The 18,002-nt window shown below is 39.1% G+C and overlaps 1 protein-coding gene across 1 annotated transcript in view; it reads left to right on the forward strand.

Annotated features, from left to right (window-relative positions):
* The window catches only part of lrp1bb (low density lipoprotein receptor-related protein 1Bb), a 239,100-nt gene that overhangs the window by 50,934 nt on the left and 170,164 nt on the right, over nt 1-18,002 (forward strand). The window contains exon 2 of the mRNA XM_028393416.1: nt 17,843-17,965. Coding sequence (XP_028249217.1) covers nt 17,843-17,965 — 123 coding nt within the window. The remainder of the gene's footprint in view (nt 1-17,842; nt 17,966-18,002) is intronic.

Below are 18,002 nucleotides of genomic sequence, written 5' to 3' on the forward strand. Positions count from 1 at the left end.
CAAGTCACAGAATCCAAGACTTACAGCAGCTTAAAGCTACAACTTAAGCATTTTCTAAATATTAGTAGTTTGCAATATAACAGACTGCACTTGTGGTAGCCAACCAGAATGTGAATACTGACACTGCATTCTTTAATGTTCCCTCATAATAGAAATATTAAATCACCAGCATTCCCCAAACAACTATTAGCCATTAAGCCATGCTGGCAGCTGCTGCCTACATCTGCAGTATCTGTTCCTGTTGGTTCAGTGTAATCACTTCTTCATTTTTCTGTTTTTATTTGAGTCATTATGTCATTTCCAAGCTCTCAAAACTGCTGTCAGGTGTCACATTTTATTCAACAGACTGCTTTCTGTAGTGACTTAACTGACACGTCATTAACATCTGTGCAGTGACCCGCAGCCAAGTCTGTGTGAGGGTTGAGCTATTGATATTTCATCTGCTTTTTTTCCCCCAGTTCACAAAGGCTGTGTGTACTGTATGCATCCTACACACATCAAAACACATATCCATAATATATGCGGACTATTAAACCTCTTATTTTGTTAGCATCTATTTAATAATTAGATACATCTCACAAATACATTTCAAGCTTATTTTGTGGATCAAAAGTCTTCCTGTAACCATGGTAATGCTTAGTGAAATTAAATTAAAGTCTACAAGTTGAATTTTGTGAGTATACAAAACAAACAAACAAAATACAGCTCTTCAAAATTCACAGTTACATCATTAATACTGACCTGCCAGACATGAAATGAACTCCAAAACACACTATTACCTCTACTTGTGAATATGAACTTTGTCATTTCTCATCATTACATGCAAACACTTGAAATCAGAGTTGTTTGAGTGTGATTGATGAATCCGGCTCACAGGGCACAATGAAGAAGAAGGGAGGTGCACAGTAAACAAACAGAATTAAAGTCATTTACAACAATAATTACTGTGAAAGTCAGTGCTGCATGAGAGTGCATGAAGGCAGTGGCTCGTGAGAGGTGGCTGTTTCAGGTTTCAGTTTTTGGAAACAGTCACCAGAACCACTGGTTGAATCATAGGTGGAAAATCATTCCTTGTCTAGTCAGTGTTATGTTTTTGTTTGTTTGTTTGTTTTAGCATGGTTAGGTTTAGGGATGGCAGAGTATGACCATATTCCGAACCTTATGGCACCAATAATGGGTCTAGAGACAGAGCTCCTTAAACCACACCCACAGGGGGAGAACAATGATCTATCACTTCCATTGACTTTGTATTGCATGAAGTTGTCTCCTAGGTCTTCAAAGAAAAACAAGCTTTATGCACTGACAAGAAAATAAACAGGATCCACTTTTTATAGGTTTTCCAAAAACACTAAAACTAAGTCTTTGGGGAGAAAAAAAAGCAAAGACAGCAGGCGTAAGTGCAGAGGGATCAGTGATAGTGTAAACTGTGTGATCCTGACACTCACTGTGTCTGTGCAGTTAGCCTGTTCTTTCTGTTGACTCAGGTATCTCAAGCTATGTTCACATTACAAACCACACTGTTCATTGTTCAGAGTTTTTTTGTGTGTGGCTGAAACTTACTATCTTTATGACTTACATTTATAAAAAAAAATGTCTTGCACAAGACTTGCATCCAGCTTCGATGTGGGCGTATCTGTTCACTGAAACAGCATGTACATGTGTCATCTGCATCACCGACAACAGAAAACATCATCCTTGTGAGACCACACAGGGAATCAGACATGTCCATTCTTATTTATGTTGCATGGCCACCAATAAGATTTGTGTCCAATTTAGGACCACATCTTAAAAGTCTGATTCCAAAAATCAGGATTGACAATCACATTTGTGCGTCCATACAGACCTGAAAAAAATCTGATTTGAGCCACATCACTGAAAAAAAATCAGATTAGAGTTACTTCACCCCAGTAGTCTGCACAGCCTAAACACTCACTCACTGCTCCATACTCACCATAGAAGCTTGTTTGTTGTAGGGGTCCATTAATAAGCTTGGACACTATTTGCATCATTACCTTGGCATCGTTAATTGCACAATTAAAACGTAGCGCATAATTTGAGCACAATGCATAAGAGGACATGATGCTAATGTAGTGGCCATCGGTTGTGAATGCACTACATAGTTTGATGATTCTCACTACAATCTGGACAGCACTACAGCATGGTGAAGACGCTATACAGTGGACCATATAGAATCGGTGATTTTGGACACAACCTTTGCTAACATGAACTAATAGTGAGGGACAGGCATTTTAACAGTGTCTCTTTTTTGCATGGTGTGGACTGTTACTTCCACTTTCAGTGTTCTTGAGGAGTAAGTGCATGGCTGGCAGGCACTTTTTTCCGTTTATTTTTTTTCTAGCAGAAATGACATGGAGGCACCTTCGTGCAGTACAAAGCCAGTGGAGAGTGACGGATTGTTTTCCCTGCTGATGTGGGAGGGGCTTGATTGTGCTGATAACTTCTTTTCTTTATATTTCTGACACTATCCCCAAGAGGCAGTGACAAACAGGACCGAAGCAACAGGCAATCAAATGTTGGCAAGCAGACCCACTAGTGTGTAAAAAAAATGAAGAAGCAGGCCAGACTTTATGATTTAGCTCCATAATGAAAATCTATTGCACTCAAATAATGTGTGTAGCTTATACAAATGAAGCTAATTTCTTTCAATGTGTTTGTAAGTTTGTGTTGAGAGATACATTTTTTGGCTCTTTTAATGACAAAACTGCTACATTTCATTGGGTAATTGAAAATGTAAAAGATGCACACTGACCTACCCACAAAAAATAAGCCTGATCCATATTCAGATCCTAGGGGTGCAAAGGTCATGAAGTATTCAATAATCATTTCCATTTTTTATTACGTAATCTGCAAAATTAATGTATTGTAATAACAGTCTGGGCTTAAAACGTGGAAAGCGCAGAGTTATAAAAGCAGAGCAGTTCATTTAATGAAGTCATATGTTGAGTCTAGTGGCACCACACCTGTTTCCTGTGCAGACGTTAGAACCAGTCATGGCTGTGAGCTTTCTTTTTGCATTCAGGATTTCAACCAGACAAATCACTGTGCCAAAATCATTTAGACCGTCAGTGTAAGTACTTTTTTTTACAACATGTACCTAATGAGGTCTTTATCAAAGCAATGTTTCCAGAGCCTTTCATTAAATATGTATGGGCTTAAATTCAGGTGTTGACATAATGTTGCCCTGGGAGTTGAGAATTTGTTTGAACCACATGATATTGAACCATGTTCCTTTGAATCCAGTTGTATTACATCACTTTCTTATTTAGGAGGGGTGCATCCACGTTCACATACTCATGGCATGCAGAAGCTTTTTTAACTTTAAACATTGATTCACTTTGAACAACTTCAATTTTGAATGACTGTTTCATGTGTCTTTGCAACACCCCACTGTGCTTGCACTGCGTTGGCATCACAACACTGTCGTGGAGATATAGAAAAATGCCAGCCCTTATTCAGTCCTCACAAACAGCTATGAGCTATCTGGTGCCTCTGAAAAGCAGCCATGAAACAACCCCATACATTTTGACATTGCTGACAGCCAAGCTTTCAACAGTCCCAAGGAGGAGACGATAAAAGAGAACGCACGGTACCTTTTAATTCATATTTTATTAAACAGTTAATGTCACTCAAGACAAACTTCTGCCTTTGGTGTTTCTACAGTTTTAACGAAAGAAAGAATGCCTAATCTTACCAATTTTGTACTCCTACGTCAGTCAGTAATTTCAGCCAGTTTGTTGTCACAGCTTTCTGTCCACAACAGGAACCTGATTAGACAACCACCATAGCACTGTCCTCCAAACTTTGCATCAAAGTGTCATTATAGTATTTCTCTGGTTCCCCGAGAATAAGCTGAGCAGTCCTACAAAATACAAAACCCTATCTTTAGCTGTCATGTTTGAAAGCTTGAAAGCTTTTCTCATCTTCTCAAGAGCAAGAACTGCCATCGTTCGTCTTGCAAAGCTTAAAAGCTTTTTTTTAAGGCAAGAATTGCTATAATTCAATGGACAACAAAAAAGACAAAGGTGGGATCTTTGACAAAATCCTTAAAATGTCAGCAAAGAGGGGGGAGAAAAGAGAAAATACGGCAGCAGTAGGTGGACGGAAGTCGACAGATCGAAGGTGGACAACAACAACTGTGTCTTATTTTAACCTTTTACTGAATGAAAAGGCGATTCAACTCTGAAAGGCTCCGTGTGTAGGTACATGTGTGTCTTAAATATCTTGTCTGCATATTTTATCTGCTTTTAGAAGAAGAAGAGGCTCTCTATTGGATAGTATAATCACAACATTATAACAAAGCAGTGGAGACAAATCAGTTTTTTACCTGCCTTTGCATGCACTCCATGCTGTGCATGTCTTTTTGTTCAAAGTGTGCAAAAGCACAAAATCAATACAGCTGCTGGGGCAATCCTGCTGCTCCAATAGTATTGTGTTAGGCACAAAAGAGGGCACAGCCACCTGCTTTGAATGTTAGACAGTTTCAGTAGAGGCTCAGTCAACAGACCAAATGTGAAGGAATGTCTTTTACATTCATTATCTCAGCCATAGAACACCATTGGAGTGTGATGTGAGTTCAAAGATACAAAGAAAAAACATAATCATCAATCTAAAGCACTTAAACTAAGGTAAGGTGTTGATAAATTGCCAAATTTAGAAACAAGCGGCAGGGGATGACTTTCAATCACGAGGTTCAAATAAACATTTTATCTTAACGGCACTAGCCTAATTAAGTTAAGTAAGTACCATCTAAACATTTGCAACCATAATTGAACTCATTACTAATTTGCTCATGTAGCATTAGATATTTTGGCGTCCATACCTGGTTAGTAACAGATTTGAGCTCCTGAAATGAATGTGGAAACCTTAAGGGGTAGTAGTTTTCTTGAGAGAAATAAAAGAGCTGATACAGAGCTTCTTTGTCAGCAGTTTACCAGTGGCAGAATCCCTCAAAATTCTTTTTTTAGAATTATTTTGCTAAATCTAAGTGAGCACATGTTATGGACTGTAGAGAAAATATTTAACTAACAGTACCTCCATTATAGCCCAAATTGTAAAATTAGTTCAGTTTTAAAATGACAGCAGAAGTGGGCAATGCTAATCTGCATGGTGATGTTCCATTACTGGAACCACCTCTTCACATCAGTTTACATAATTAGAGGACACAAGTTGCCCACATATGTGTGTATGTGTGTGTCTAAGTGTGAGACACATGGAGGTTTTTTTCTGTTCTTTAATTGATCCACTGTCCCTCACTTTCTGGTCACGTCCTTGGCAGGTAATTTGTGTGGTAGCTATATCTTAAGTCCCCAGCGTTGACAGATTATCCCTCTCATTTTGGTCATACCATGTCAGATTTAACAGACTGCTGTGCCCACAAATCTTTTTTCCTCTACGTTGCCATGACAACATACTACTACTACTATAAGAAATAAAAAAAACAAACGTCCACCCCAGAGACTAAGGCATGATGAAAGCAAAAAATAGTTAATTGATGAGGTGGCTGTTTATTTCTAATTTCTAACAGAAAAAATAATATGCTAATGTGATTGGTCTAATTGAATACAGTTCATATCTGTGCTGGTGTTTGTGTTCTATTTCTTTTGATAATTTGAAGACAAGGACCAAGGTGAAGTGTTTTCAAATCTGTACACTCATCCATAGACACGAGTACACACACTTAATTTGTCACATTTCTTCCTTCCAATAAGAGCCTTGGGTCTCCAGTGGGTTCATGTTTGTTTGGTAAAGGTAAAAATTAGCATCCTTATTTGCCGCAATGCTACACTATAATCATGTTTATAGTGATGTTCAGCAAGGCACCTAAAAGGTCACACTTTTTTAGCTAATAAGGTTTCCTCATGCTTCATTTAAAGACAGCATGCATGGTGCTGCACATATTAACCCAAATCCTCAAGTTACTGGAAACCTTGTTAATTAGCTGCACAAAGGTCAGATATCAAGTAATGAGGCGCGCACAGTTTCACCGCAATTAGACTGTGTGCTTGGCGATTTTTGAGCAGTTGCTGCTGAACTGCTATTTTCACTTAATTATACTGGAGAGTGTATGGAGAAGTCACAGCTTTCACTGGACATTAAGCGTTTATGCTTATTGGTCTACTTACTATGGGGTTGGTGTAGCCAGATCTAATTTATCATGCTGTGTTTTTCCGTTCTGTTTTATATCATTTTCATAAAGAATGTAATAAGCAGAAAGCTCATTGCATATTGTATTATTGTGCTGTTCGAAATGAGTGAAAATTGGATTAGGGGAATGTGATCTCGCACGCAGCATACAATATGAGGGTTATTTGTTCTCATATGGGAGTGATCATTACCACGCCGTGCCAAAATAGTTGTCTCATAATCTTTTAATCATATCTGTCTGTTTTGCATGACAGGACGCATCTGATGACCTTTTTCTGTGTGTGTGCGTGTGTGTGTGTGTTTTGTCTCCTCCCCTTCGCCTCGTGTCATGAATCTCAGATCTGTTAAAGTCAGCGTTCACCCTCATATTATAATCACTCAGTAGTGAGAGAGGTGGAGACGCTTAACAGTCTCCCATTGCTCATCCCATCCCTTCCACCTTCAGCATCGGACACACCAAATTGATTTTAATCAGGCAATAAAGTAGATCTGATCCTCCCTCTGTTGACTCACTTTCATGCCCCAAGGAGGCCAACCTGATCGACTTCTCTGATGGATTTTCTTCATAACTGCCTATAGCCCCGTTCAATACAGACAATCTCTTTCATTTTAGTTGCATTCAGAGGAGATTGGTGCTCTATTGGTGTTTGCTGTGAGGTTCAACAGTTTATATTTTTAATACTGTGATCCTTTAAATCCTGACCTCCTGAGGTGAAGTTATTTTTTTAAATGTCAGCTCTTTTTAAAATAAGTCTAGGAAGACAGGAAAAAGATCATCAGCCTGCCTTCCGTTGTAGCAGACAACTTCACTTTTGTTGTTATAGGGATGCCTGTAAATAAGTGGCTGCTCAGGGGATCGAAATGCTAAAAATATTGGCAGCGCTGGTGTGCAGACAGTTTTATGAACTTGCAAATGTATTTAAGGATTAAGAGGGACATATTTTAAGATCTGAGTTAGTGTTTCTAACCCAAAGGGAGGAAACACAGTATCCAAGAATTATAATTATATAAACTATAAATTCTCAGAGACTACATTTATAAACCAGATTGGAAAGCAAATTATTTCAATAAGCCCAGTTCATTCTTTCTCCTACAGAATTCAGTGCATGCAAAGGGCTAAGGATAACCCGCCCCAAGCTGTGATATTCACAGTCCCTCTTTGAAAACTAATTTACATTTTAAGATGTGACCTTTTTGCAAAGTTAAAGGTTGATTTTACCTCTGGGTCCATTGTTTTACTGTCCCTTTGTCCAACTTAGTTTTTGCTTCAGACGACTAAGATCAGATTCAGTGTCCTTTTTGAAAATGTGTCCATGACCTTAGCATTTGAACTGTTAGCAGTGTGCTCTGCTAATCCTGACAACAACGGATCCCCATAAATATGTATTTGAATAAATGTTTCAGAATGGAGATGGTAAAACTGTGAAAAAAAAGCAGTCGTAGGTCAGAGGTCGCGATCACAAATACAACAGCCTGCATTTACAATATATGCTTCATTCAAGATTCTACCAAAAAAAAAAAAATCTTGCTCATAAGCCTATGATACATATCACATTACATATCTCCGGGGCAAACAAAAGTTCTTCCTGTCCTACATCTTTGGAGAGGATTTTAGATATTTTCTCATTTAGGACATATTAAAAGAGCCAGATTAGTCTTAGCTTCAGGCTGAGATGGGGAAAGGACTCTGTTCATAGCTTTGTTTAACAAGTAATATGTGTTTCTTATCATTTCCTTACCCTCATTAGCTTTGGGACCTGCGGCGGATACTAAACATACAACACAACCACATCTGCATGCATTGGCATGTTAATACATAATTGATATGTATAGGTCTGAAAAATGATGTAAACAGCAGCACCCCTCCAATTTATATGTAAAGTGATTAATTCACAGTGGGAATGAGGAGAAAGAATCAACAATTAGTGTGTAGTAGGACGACAAGAAATAAAGGAGGAAAGCAAAGGAGAAAAAAAAACATGAAACCAATATTGTGTGTACAGTTAAAAGTGTCGTATTGATAAGTGTTTAATTTTTTGCTATAGGTTTAATCACTAGGTTTAATGAAGTATTTATTGACAGTTAACAGGGCAACTGTTATACATAGAGATTCTAAACACATGAATAGTTTAGTCTATAGTCTGTCACAAATAGGTGATTATATATACTTTAAATTACATCAATGCCAGAGTGTTTTTTCGTCTTTACTTCATGGTTCATATCACAGTTTAAACAGTCACCCTGTTGTTACGGCTTATAAGGCTGGCTTGTTTTGTGAGTCCCTTTGGAAAGGACATGTTTCCCCACTTCTAATGGAACGAAGCTAATCAGATCTGTGTAAGCAGACACCCAGCTGTGCAACTTTGCCATGAGTTCACTGAGGAGTAAAACAGCAAACCCTTAAATAAAGGGCAAGTCCATCTTAATCACATGCTTCTATGGTCCTGTGGCAAGCAATGAGACAGAAATGTCACATTAGCCATGCAAAGTGGTTGATTACACTATATAGGCAGTGAAATGTGTCAGAAGTTTGGATTAAAAGATATGTTTTATATTCATGGTCAGTTTTCCATTTTTAATATAATGACTTATATTATCATCATTCAAAGTCTTTCAATTTACCATTAATATGTAAAGTAGGACAAAGAGATAAATGAAAAAAAATGTACATGATCAGGTCATTTCATAATCCTTCTGTTTTGTCTCATTCTGTTATTTCCTCTTTTTTAGCTTCTTGATTGTGTCATAAAGATGTAAACAAGTACGCCTGCAGCATGATGAGTTTAGCATTTATACTTGATTAAAATCAATTCCAGTGGGTGATTAAGAGAGAACAAATCTCTAACATCTCTTCTATTTGTGCTTTTCTAATTTGTTTTTTCTTTCTTGGGAGTAGAACTCAGTCCGATTTCTTACCCATTCTTTTTCATTCCTCATGTTCAGCTTTGACTGTTTGATAAAAACATGACACATTTTCAGGGCTTATTTAACCAGCAGATGTTTATGTTTTATTTATTTTTTTATAAAACTGTCTTTGAGCGATGGGATATGTCAACTCACTTTCAGAAGTTTTTGAGAGAAGTTTGATTTTTATTTATTTATGTGTTTATTTTTTAAGTAATCCATTTCAAGGTTTGAAGGTGGGTATGGAGTTGTTTGATAACGTATGGCTCACTTGCTCTCTGCAGTGGTACAGTGGAGGCCAGCGAGGATGTGATCCCTCACCATAACAGCTTTCACTCCACTCCGATAATGCTGTTTAATCTGGAGGCTACATCCAAGGCAGTGACATGCCCCACAGACTCAGTGGAAACCTTGACTGGCACTTCACCCCTCAGTGATGACAAAAACCCTGTCTGCTTAAGCAGCTATTACTCCACCTGATTGGTAATCATGACATGGAGTGCAGCATAAATCCCTCAGACTGCAGCTGGTTAAGATAGAGGTCTTTGAAGGAACACCGTGATTAGGTGACCTTGGATGGAGCATGGAAAAAGGGGCCAGGCGAGGGTAGGCTTGGGGGACTGTACTTTTCTATTATTGGCAGTATAATGACACATTCTCATGCAAATGAAATTCACATACGTAGGCCACTTTCAGACCAGTGAACAGTTCAGAGCTCTTAAAAATACACTGAATGACTTTTTAAGAGGAGCACTCACCTCAGTGTTTGCATCAGCCTCAAACAAAATGCGGTGTATTCGGAAAAACAGAGGAGCCATAGCTCTAAAACTATTTATGGTGATATGGAAACACAGTGGCAGCAATGAGCAGGCTTACTGCATTATTTACACAGTCAATAACAATTCAAAGGAAGGCCCACACACTGAGATCCAACTCAAAAATCTTAAATTAGCACACCTTCAAGGGTTTTTGCATTAAATTTGCATCACATAAATGGGACCAAGAACACTACTTTACTTGAAGACACATCTCACTATAAAGTGCGTATGCATGGGAAGAATTACATATATATATTTATAGTGGGTCTTATATGTGACATTTAGTCTTCTCTCTGTGTGTGTCAGTTGTGTAAGCATTGCTTAAAAAGAGATGGAAGTCTTACATCACTGTGTGTTCATCCTGAATCCAACCTGCCAGGTTCATGTGCTTTACAGCCAAACCATAGGTGGTGCACACCAATCAGTGCCCTTTGAGAAACTTCTAGCAGTTGTGGGTGTGATTTATGTGGGCCGATGCATCTGTGCATCTCATATCTATTTATTTTACATTTTTTTTCAACTGTCCATTTCTCAAGTGGACAGTTCTGGATATTTGGTAATACATTTATTGGGCATAGTGTAAACATGCAATATTGGCAAGGAAAATTCCTTCATGTCAATCAACCAGGCTTGTTGTGTTTACAGTCATTTTTTTTCTACTTTTTTTGGCTCAGATTTCTTGACTGGCATCACAAATTGCAGAAGTCTGCCAACATAAGTAATAAACACAATATTGTCTGACGTTGGTCAGAGTTATGAAAAATCTGTCCTATTTTTAGGTTCCTGCTGCAATGAACTGCTCTGAAAATGAGAAATACCTGCCATGGTTTGTTTATGATTGGCTTTATAGAGGAGTTTTGATGCATGCATGCAGTTCTGTATGTAAACCCAGTAAAATTCTGTCAATCACAGGCGCTTACATGCCGTTCTTTAGAACAACAAGGTGAACAGCAGCCAGCAGGGTTAACAAGGTGGATATGAGCAATGTAAGAGAAGAATCAGAACAGAAATGTTGCTATTTAAACATGTGTAACTGCAGTGCCACATGTGAATGTCTCTATGTTGTCAAAATAAGCGCTTTGATCCCTGCATCATCGCCTGTGCATGTGTTATTGAGCACTTGAGTTGGACTTTTGCAGTAAAGTAACATTTTTAATGTTGAGGTAAATGCTAAGAATACATGTTGGTCATTAGATGTGATCCACCTACATGCAGAGCCACTGTGTAAGCATACCTTAAATATACTGCTGTTAATGTAAAACACACACTGGTCCAATACAAGGTGTGAACAGACTTCCTTTGTAAAGATACTTAAATTCCTTACAAGACACAATAAGATATATAACTTCTATATCTGCTGGCAGGCATACATAATCATCAACCCATGCATTTACATTGATGTCCTTAACTAATTAAAATCCATCATACAAGATGACAATTTGAAATAAGAGAATAGCATTAGACAAACCATAACATCATATGTGCCAAGTGATAATCAAATCATAAAAATATAGGCTCTCCACACAACTATAATATTTTTTGTCTGTAATCTAGCTATAAAATATGTTGTTTGTTCCTGTTTTCATAGTTCCAACAAACCACTTTTAACAGGAAAGGTAGTAGTGGGAGTTCCAGTACACTTTTGTCCTTAGGTGTTTACCACATGCATTGCATGTAAGTGTGAAGCTTTCATCCATGGGAACAATATTTGTGCCAGCGGACAATAAACCAATTAGAAACACCAGATTCTTCCACTCAGTTCACCTGCGACACATTAAACCAACAGACCCAGGATTAAACAACAAAATATTTTTTTATTTGTAGCTGTTATTAGTAATGACTATAAGAGGTTCAAGATGCCTCCACACTCAGCCAGGTTTGTTCTGATCTAATGAAAAAGTGAGATGGCAGGAAGACAGATGAAAAGAAGTGTTTAATGGCACTGATTGGCTGGAAGCAGTTGCTGATAAATTCTTCATGTTTCTTTGTAATATGTATCATGTCTTCGTGAACGCAATGTGCTGCAATGCATTCATTTTGCACGTGGAATAAAAGCATTGTAAAGAGCACGCCGCTTAAGATCAGTCTCATGAATCATTCATTGTTTACTGGTGCATGGATTTATGCCACGGAGCAGGAGGCCAGTCTACGATTGTCTTCTGAAACTTTTCATATGGTGCTCCCTTTTAATAATTTGTTGACATGCCCCTGCTGTTGCTGAGAAAATAAAAATGACCTCGCTCTGTGGTGAAGGTCAGGCAGTATCTAATGAAGGCCCCAAAGCCTTACAAGCATTGATTTCACACCCATTTCTGGGCTAGAATACAGAGTTGTTCAGCATCGCTATGGGGGATGGCCGCGGGTACAAGCTTGTGTTTCCTGGAGCCAGTTATGTTACCTCAGAATCTGTAAACACAATTACTCCTCTCTCTCAGAACATGATTGTTTTCCTCTTGCTTCTTATGCAGCTCTCTGTCTTGAGTTAGTTGATTTCGAAGAAACAATTTTTTTTTTTAACTTCCAGACATTGGAGCGCTGAGGAACGGATGCATACATAGCTGCAGGCATGTGATGTGTCCAGAAGTGTTGCGACATTCTGCAATTGCTCATCAGTGAGCATAGTCACGGCACTCTCAAGTCTTCAAATGCTGATCAGACTTGACGCGGATGGCATTTAAGTCTAAATAGCACATGGCGTATGTCACTTCTAGAGAATGCTTGTAATAAAGATTCATTATGCAGGTGTGAGACATCATTGAGATGCATAACAGCGCACTGCATCTTTTGGCAGATTAAAGATATGAAGATTAAGGGAGAGGCTGCATTATACTGTTGTTATACTTCATAACCTGCTTAGTTTGGCTGATAGCCCTACACTCATCCATAATGCATATGACCTGCAGCTGGCCTGGACGCTAAGCCTGCTTTGAAAGTGGGAGAGGGTTTGATATCACTCATCTATGTGCAGGTATGGATGGAGGTGGGACTGTAGTGTGTGCGCACTTTTGCAGACAGAAAGTGTATTTGAACTTCTGTGCCCTGGTATATTTGTCCTCAATGTGATGTTTACTGATGAGCCTAATCATTATGACCAATCCGTTCTAATATGCTGATTGTCACCAGGAGCTGAAGCAGGGAGACTTTTTTTCCAGTCTGATCTATTATCAGGTCCTTTTATTTGGATTTGCATTTGCTTTTTAGGAGAACCCCAGGATTCTTGTCATGTTGAAAATGCCTTAACACTGACATCTGCCCATCACGACTTGGTTCTATATTCAAAGTATCATATCATAAGTATATCTTTTCCTCTCTTATTGAAGATGATGAGGACATGCTGGGGTTACACAGTCAAGTTTTCAATCTGCAAAGTTTTTGGTGATTTTTTTGGCATTTGGTCTATTTTATTTTGTTATTCTGTGAGAAAACATGACTGTTTCTCCAATATAAATGATATAATTGTTGTAATTCATCCCATGCTTGCCAGCCCTTTTTCATTTTCCACAGTATCACTGTAATTTGTGATATTTTCATGGTCCTATTAAACAAGGTAGAGGTTCATTTATTTAGTATTTTCCCCTACAAATGTGCGGACATACATTTACAGTTGTTGAAAATCATCTGTGACTGGCATATGTACCAGAAGGAAGCAACATGCATGTGCCTGTAACTTATATACCTTATACTTATATATCCTAGATGTTTATGACATCATATTATGTATGTGACTGCCACTTGGCCACATGGCCACTTCTGCGATACGACTTCACTGAGCGGCAGGCTGAGTAAGGCTCTGACTTGCTGCACAGAGCTTAGTTGGTCTGTATTTATAGTGTGTGATGTGGTCATAATGTTTCAGCTTATCTGTGAAAGCTCTGATGTTACACAAGATTTGAACTAAATATTCCACCCAATTTATTTATGCTGTTTCACGTCTCTCTTTCAAACGGGCTGTTTGGTGACCTTGAGCACCCTGAATGCAATATATGTGGGTCTAATGGGCCACAGCGGCACTGCCAAGTTCACGCACACACACTTTGTATGTTCTAGTGTGCAACTTGGATGAGCTGCAAATAGCTTTTTTTTGAGAAGCAGCTTCTTAACTTAGAAATATTGTGTAAGCCCTGCTTCATTTAGCTGAATTAAATACACCTCTTTGAGCTTTGTACTCTACAGCTGCTTTATAACACAGGTTTTGTTTGAATAGGCCCGTGGCTTAAGACTTATCCAATGTACCACATTGTGAACAGTGTGTGATGCAATTCAGGGGATTGTAACATCATAGTGGTTTAAAGCTTACCTCATTTGAGTATAATGTTATTTAGAAAGATAAAGACAAACCTAGGCTCTCATGCTAATCAGAGTTTTACAGGACCGAGCAAATAGGACAGGAAGAGGTTTGTTGTGCTGCCCGAGTGTTCATGTTATGCTATAGGTATAGGTATAGTAACTGGCTGTAGAATTCACACCTCATCTCAACCAAAAAAAGGAGATCTAAATATGCACCACTAAGACTGCTGTGTTGGTCTTGCTTCAGCAGGTTTGCAAACCGTCTTCCCTGTCTGCCTGCCTCTAAAATAAGTCTTTGTTCCTCTGAAAATCTGGCACATTTTAAAGGCTCACTGGCTTTAATGAGCCACAATGTTGTGCCAGTGGTGGCTGTTGGGTGTCAGGAATGAAGCTCATGATAATGTGCCCAGCTGAGTGCCACTGTGTGTTTCCCACTGTTGTGGTAATGGAAGGCAGTTTGGGTGTTTTTCCACTTACAGAAGTTGACTGTTGGCTTTCTTTTTTTAGTGTGAATATATATACGTATATATACATATAGAGCCAACAGTCTGTTGGAGTGTGTGTGTGTGTGTTTGTGTGTCCTTCTCTTGCAAATACAGCAGTGTAGGGAGGAAGAACAAAAGAAAAACAGAGCAGTTACTTTTCTTTATTTGTGTGTCTGCTCTACTGTTGTCCCCCCAAATGGCTGCAGGGACAGTAGAACATGTCAAGGAGAGGCTGCTTAAAAAAAAGCAGAAGAGACAGATGAATTGACATAAGAGGTCATTTGCTTTGTACATATTTGGCCCCTTAGCCTTTGAAGATGAAGTGGCATGAAAAGAGATAGAACATCAGTAGGTAACTGGGCTGCTCTGAGGTCCAGGGACAGTTTCTTTCATGACTTCCCTCACTAGCAGAGGAAATGGCCCCTTTGTCACCAGCTCTTCACTTTACAATGGTAATTAATTCAGCTTTAAAGGCATAGGAGACATCCCGTTAGAGACCCGAGCGCACAGACAGAGCATGCCTCTGCAAACCTCAAGCCCAGCATGTGCTTATTGAAGCGTCGCTATTTGGTGTAAAAAATGTAGCAGCCATACTTATGTTGTTATATAATATTGCTCACATGTTTTGTGCCTACAGACATTACATGCTTAGAATACTCAACCACCAATTCAAAGCATGCACATTCATCACTGTTTATGTGCTTGTCTAGTCTGTGTTGATGGTGGCTGTTGTGAACTAACTGTCTTTGAATTGTCCTGCTCACACAGGCCCAGCCTGTGTTCCAGGATACCTTATGTTTCAAACCCCAATGTCATAGTCAGTGTACAGAAAGTAAAGGCATCTGAAATACTTTTTGTCTAGTGAAAAGCACCTGTTGTACTAACAAGTTAAAAAGAACACCCTGTGAGGAATCTCTCATGTTGCCATGTTGCACCATTCCAGCTATTAATTTGTTGCCCAAACACAGTGTTACTCACACCATCTGCCCTTTTGGTCCTGCTGGTCTTAGTTGTCATTTCCAACATATCTTTTGGGATAAGAAGAAGAAAGTCTCCCACACACAAGTGAGGAAGAAACTTTCCTGCACATGATCTCCCCTGGGGTTGGAGTCAGCAACAGTGGAATGATTCAGTTTCTGTTTTCTTTGAAGAGAAATCTGAGCTGAGGCATCACCAGATTTTTCCTGTCAGCAGCTCAGTTTCCAGATGGTCTCTGTTGGTTGTACCCAAGCAGAAACCTCCAGGGCTGACAAAGGGAGGCGATACACAAGTGTCAACAACTGCAGTTCCTCTTGTGGCCTCTGGGGGCTGGCTCCAAAAGTCAATGCCCATAGGCATTCATGTTAAAATGTCCAGCTTCACAGCAGAAAAATAATCATGTTCACAGCTTTGTATAAAAACAAAAAAAAAGAAAAGAAAACTGTATTTGTCTATATTGTTCATTTCCTTTTTAAAGAAACCCTGGTGTGTGTTTTTTGTAAAACTTACTTCTTTTTACTCATAATTACAGCAAAACTTAAAATTTTACATAACTGAGGGATTGACTGCTTTGAGTGACCGACATAGATTCCTGCCTCTGTGATCACCCACCTCAGTTTTACAGTTCCTCCTCCTGCATTGGGAGTTAAGGTGGACTGTAATGCTGCCAACATGGCAGAGGTCAAAGTGTCTTTGACATGACTAATAGTTTTGCTGGCACTTCATCCACAGTTACATACAGTCTATGATATACACTTGCAAATCTAATGCAGCTACAGACAAGTTCTTTCTCTACTGGATTTCTCTAGCTATATTATCTGGCACTGTAAATTAAATACATACATAACATCTCTGCAATCAGAGTAAAATAATCTGACAGTTTTTAAGGTTTTTAACCAGCCATTCGCCTGCAAATGTGGGCCCGTTTTGATTATTGAATAATTAATATGAATCCCATTTCTGTAGTTCTAACCATGGGAAAACATGTGACACAAGATCTCACCACACCAAATTTTATCTCAGATATATAGTATAGAGAACTTTAAATCATTTCACTGGTTATGCACATGAACCATCTCTTGTGATACTTCATTTATCCTGCTCAACACACCATTTTATTTTTTTTTTCTAAAGATTTGATGGCATATGTCTGCAATGTAAAGAATGTTTCTCTTTAACACTCAGAAAAGGAAGGACTTGGAATGTTTTAGAAGAGACCTTGATTTAAATTGTAAGATTCCAGATATATTGCATCAGTGGGAATAGAAGAGGCAGAATGGATGAGATGTTTGACCTTTTCAGATTTGTCCCTGGGTAGTGAATTTGCTGGAGGGTGCCGGGGCAGGGAGCAGCGGTGCGTTGAATTATCACTCCCACTGTTCAAATGCCCAGACCTGATCTCCCACTTGCTCGACTCCCACCACTAATGGGTTAGAAACACACTGGGAAAAAGATGGAGAGAGCAACAGAGAAAGAGAGAGAGAACAAGAAGTAGGGGGAGTTAGCGCTCGTTTTGATTTTGTCTGTGGGTAAATCTTGGAAACAAATTACAGTTTTTTTTGTTTTTTTTTTCTCTTTCCTCAGCGCTGAGACGAAGTAGCGGCAGGTCACATTGTGGTGTCAAATCTTTAGCAAAAGCTTGTGTCATTCTGCAGCATGATCGAGTTTAGTCTGTGACAGCTACCGGCTGGAAGCATGTCACCGCTTTGATGGATGCTTGCTATATTGAAAGGCTATGATGACTTTTTAGTTGACTGGGCTTTCACTGTACTCCCCCTGTTCTACCATCAATCGAAAGCACAACACCATGGAGGCAAAGAGATAAGAACAAACTTGCCAAACTGCTTTGTAATAGTTTGCCAAGGGAAGGACGCCATGTCTTTGTTGGAGGAGAGTAGCTGTCAAAAAAGAAAGGAACGTGTGGCACCCTGTTCTGATAAAGAATTTGTGGTTTGCAAAAGACAGGGCGGTACTGTATTGATTGTCACCCTTTAATCATACACACAGCTCAGGGCTGGAGCCTTTGTATCTTTCATTCAGCTTCATGCATTGAAAATGTGGCCATTTACATTTAACTTTCTTTTCATTCACACTGCAGACATGTGTTTCTGTTGAAACATGTGATTCCTCTGTACAGTATCATCACCTCATGCTGCATCTCTTCTGTCTCCTTCTTCCTCCACCCCCTCTCCTCATTCCATCCAGAAGCCATCTTATGTGACGTAGGAGAGTTTCTCTGTCACAACCAGAAAACCTGCATCCCTGAGGCCTGGCTCTGTGATGGAGAGCCCGATTGCCCAGACGACTCAGACGAAACTGATCACATGTGTAAGTCACCCATTTCATCCATTCCTCACTAATGCCA

The sequence above is a fragment of the Parambassis ranga genome, chromosome 21 (assembly GCF_900634625.1).
Source record: "Parambassis ranga chromosome 21, fParRan2.1, whole genome shotgun sequence".
Classification (NCBI taxonomy): Eukaryota; Metazoa; Chordata; class Actinopteri; family Ambassidae; genus Parambassis; species Parambassis ranga.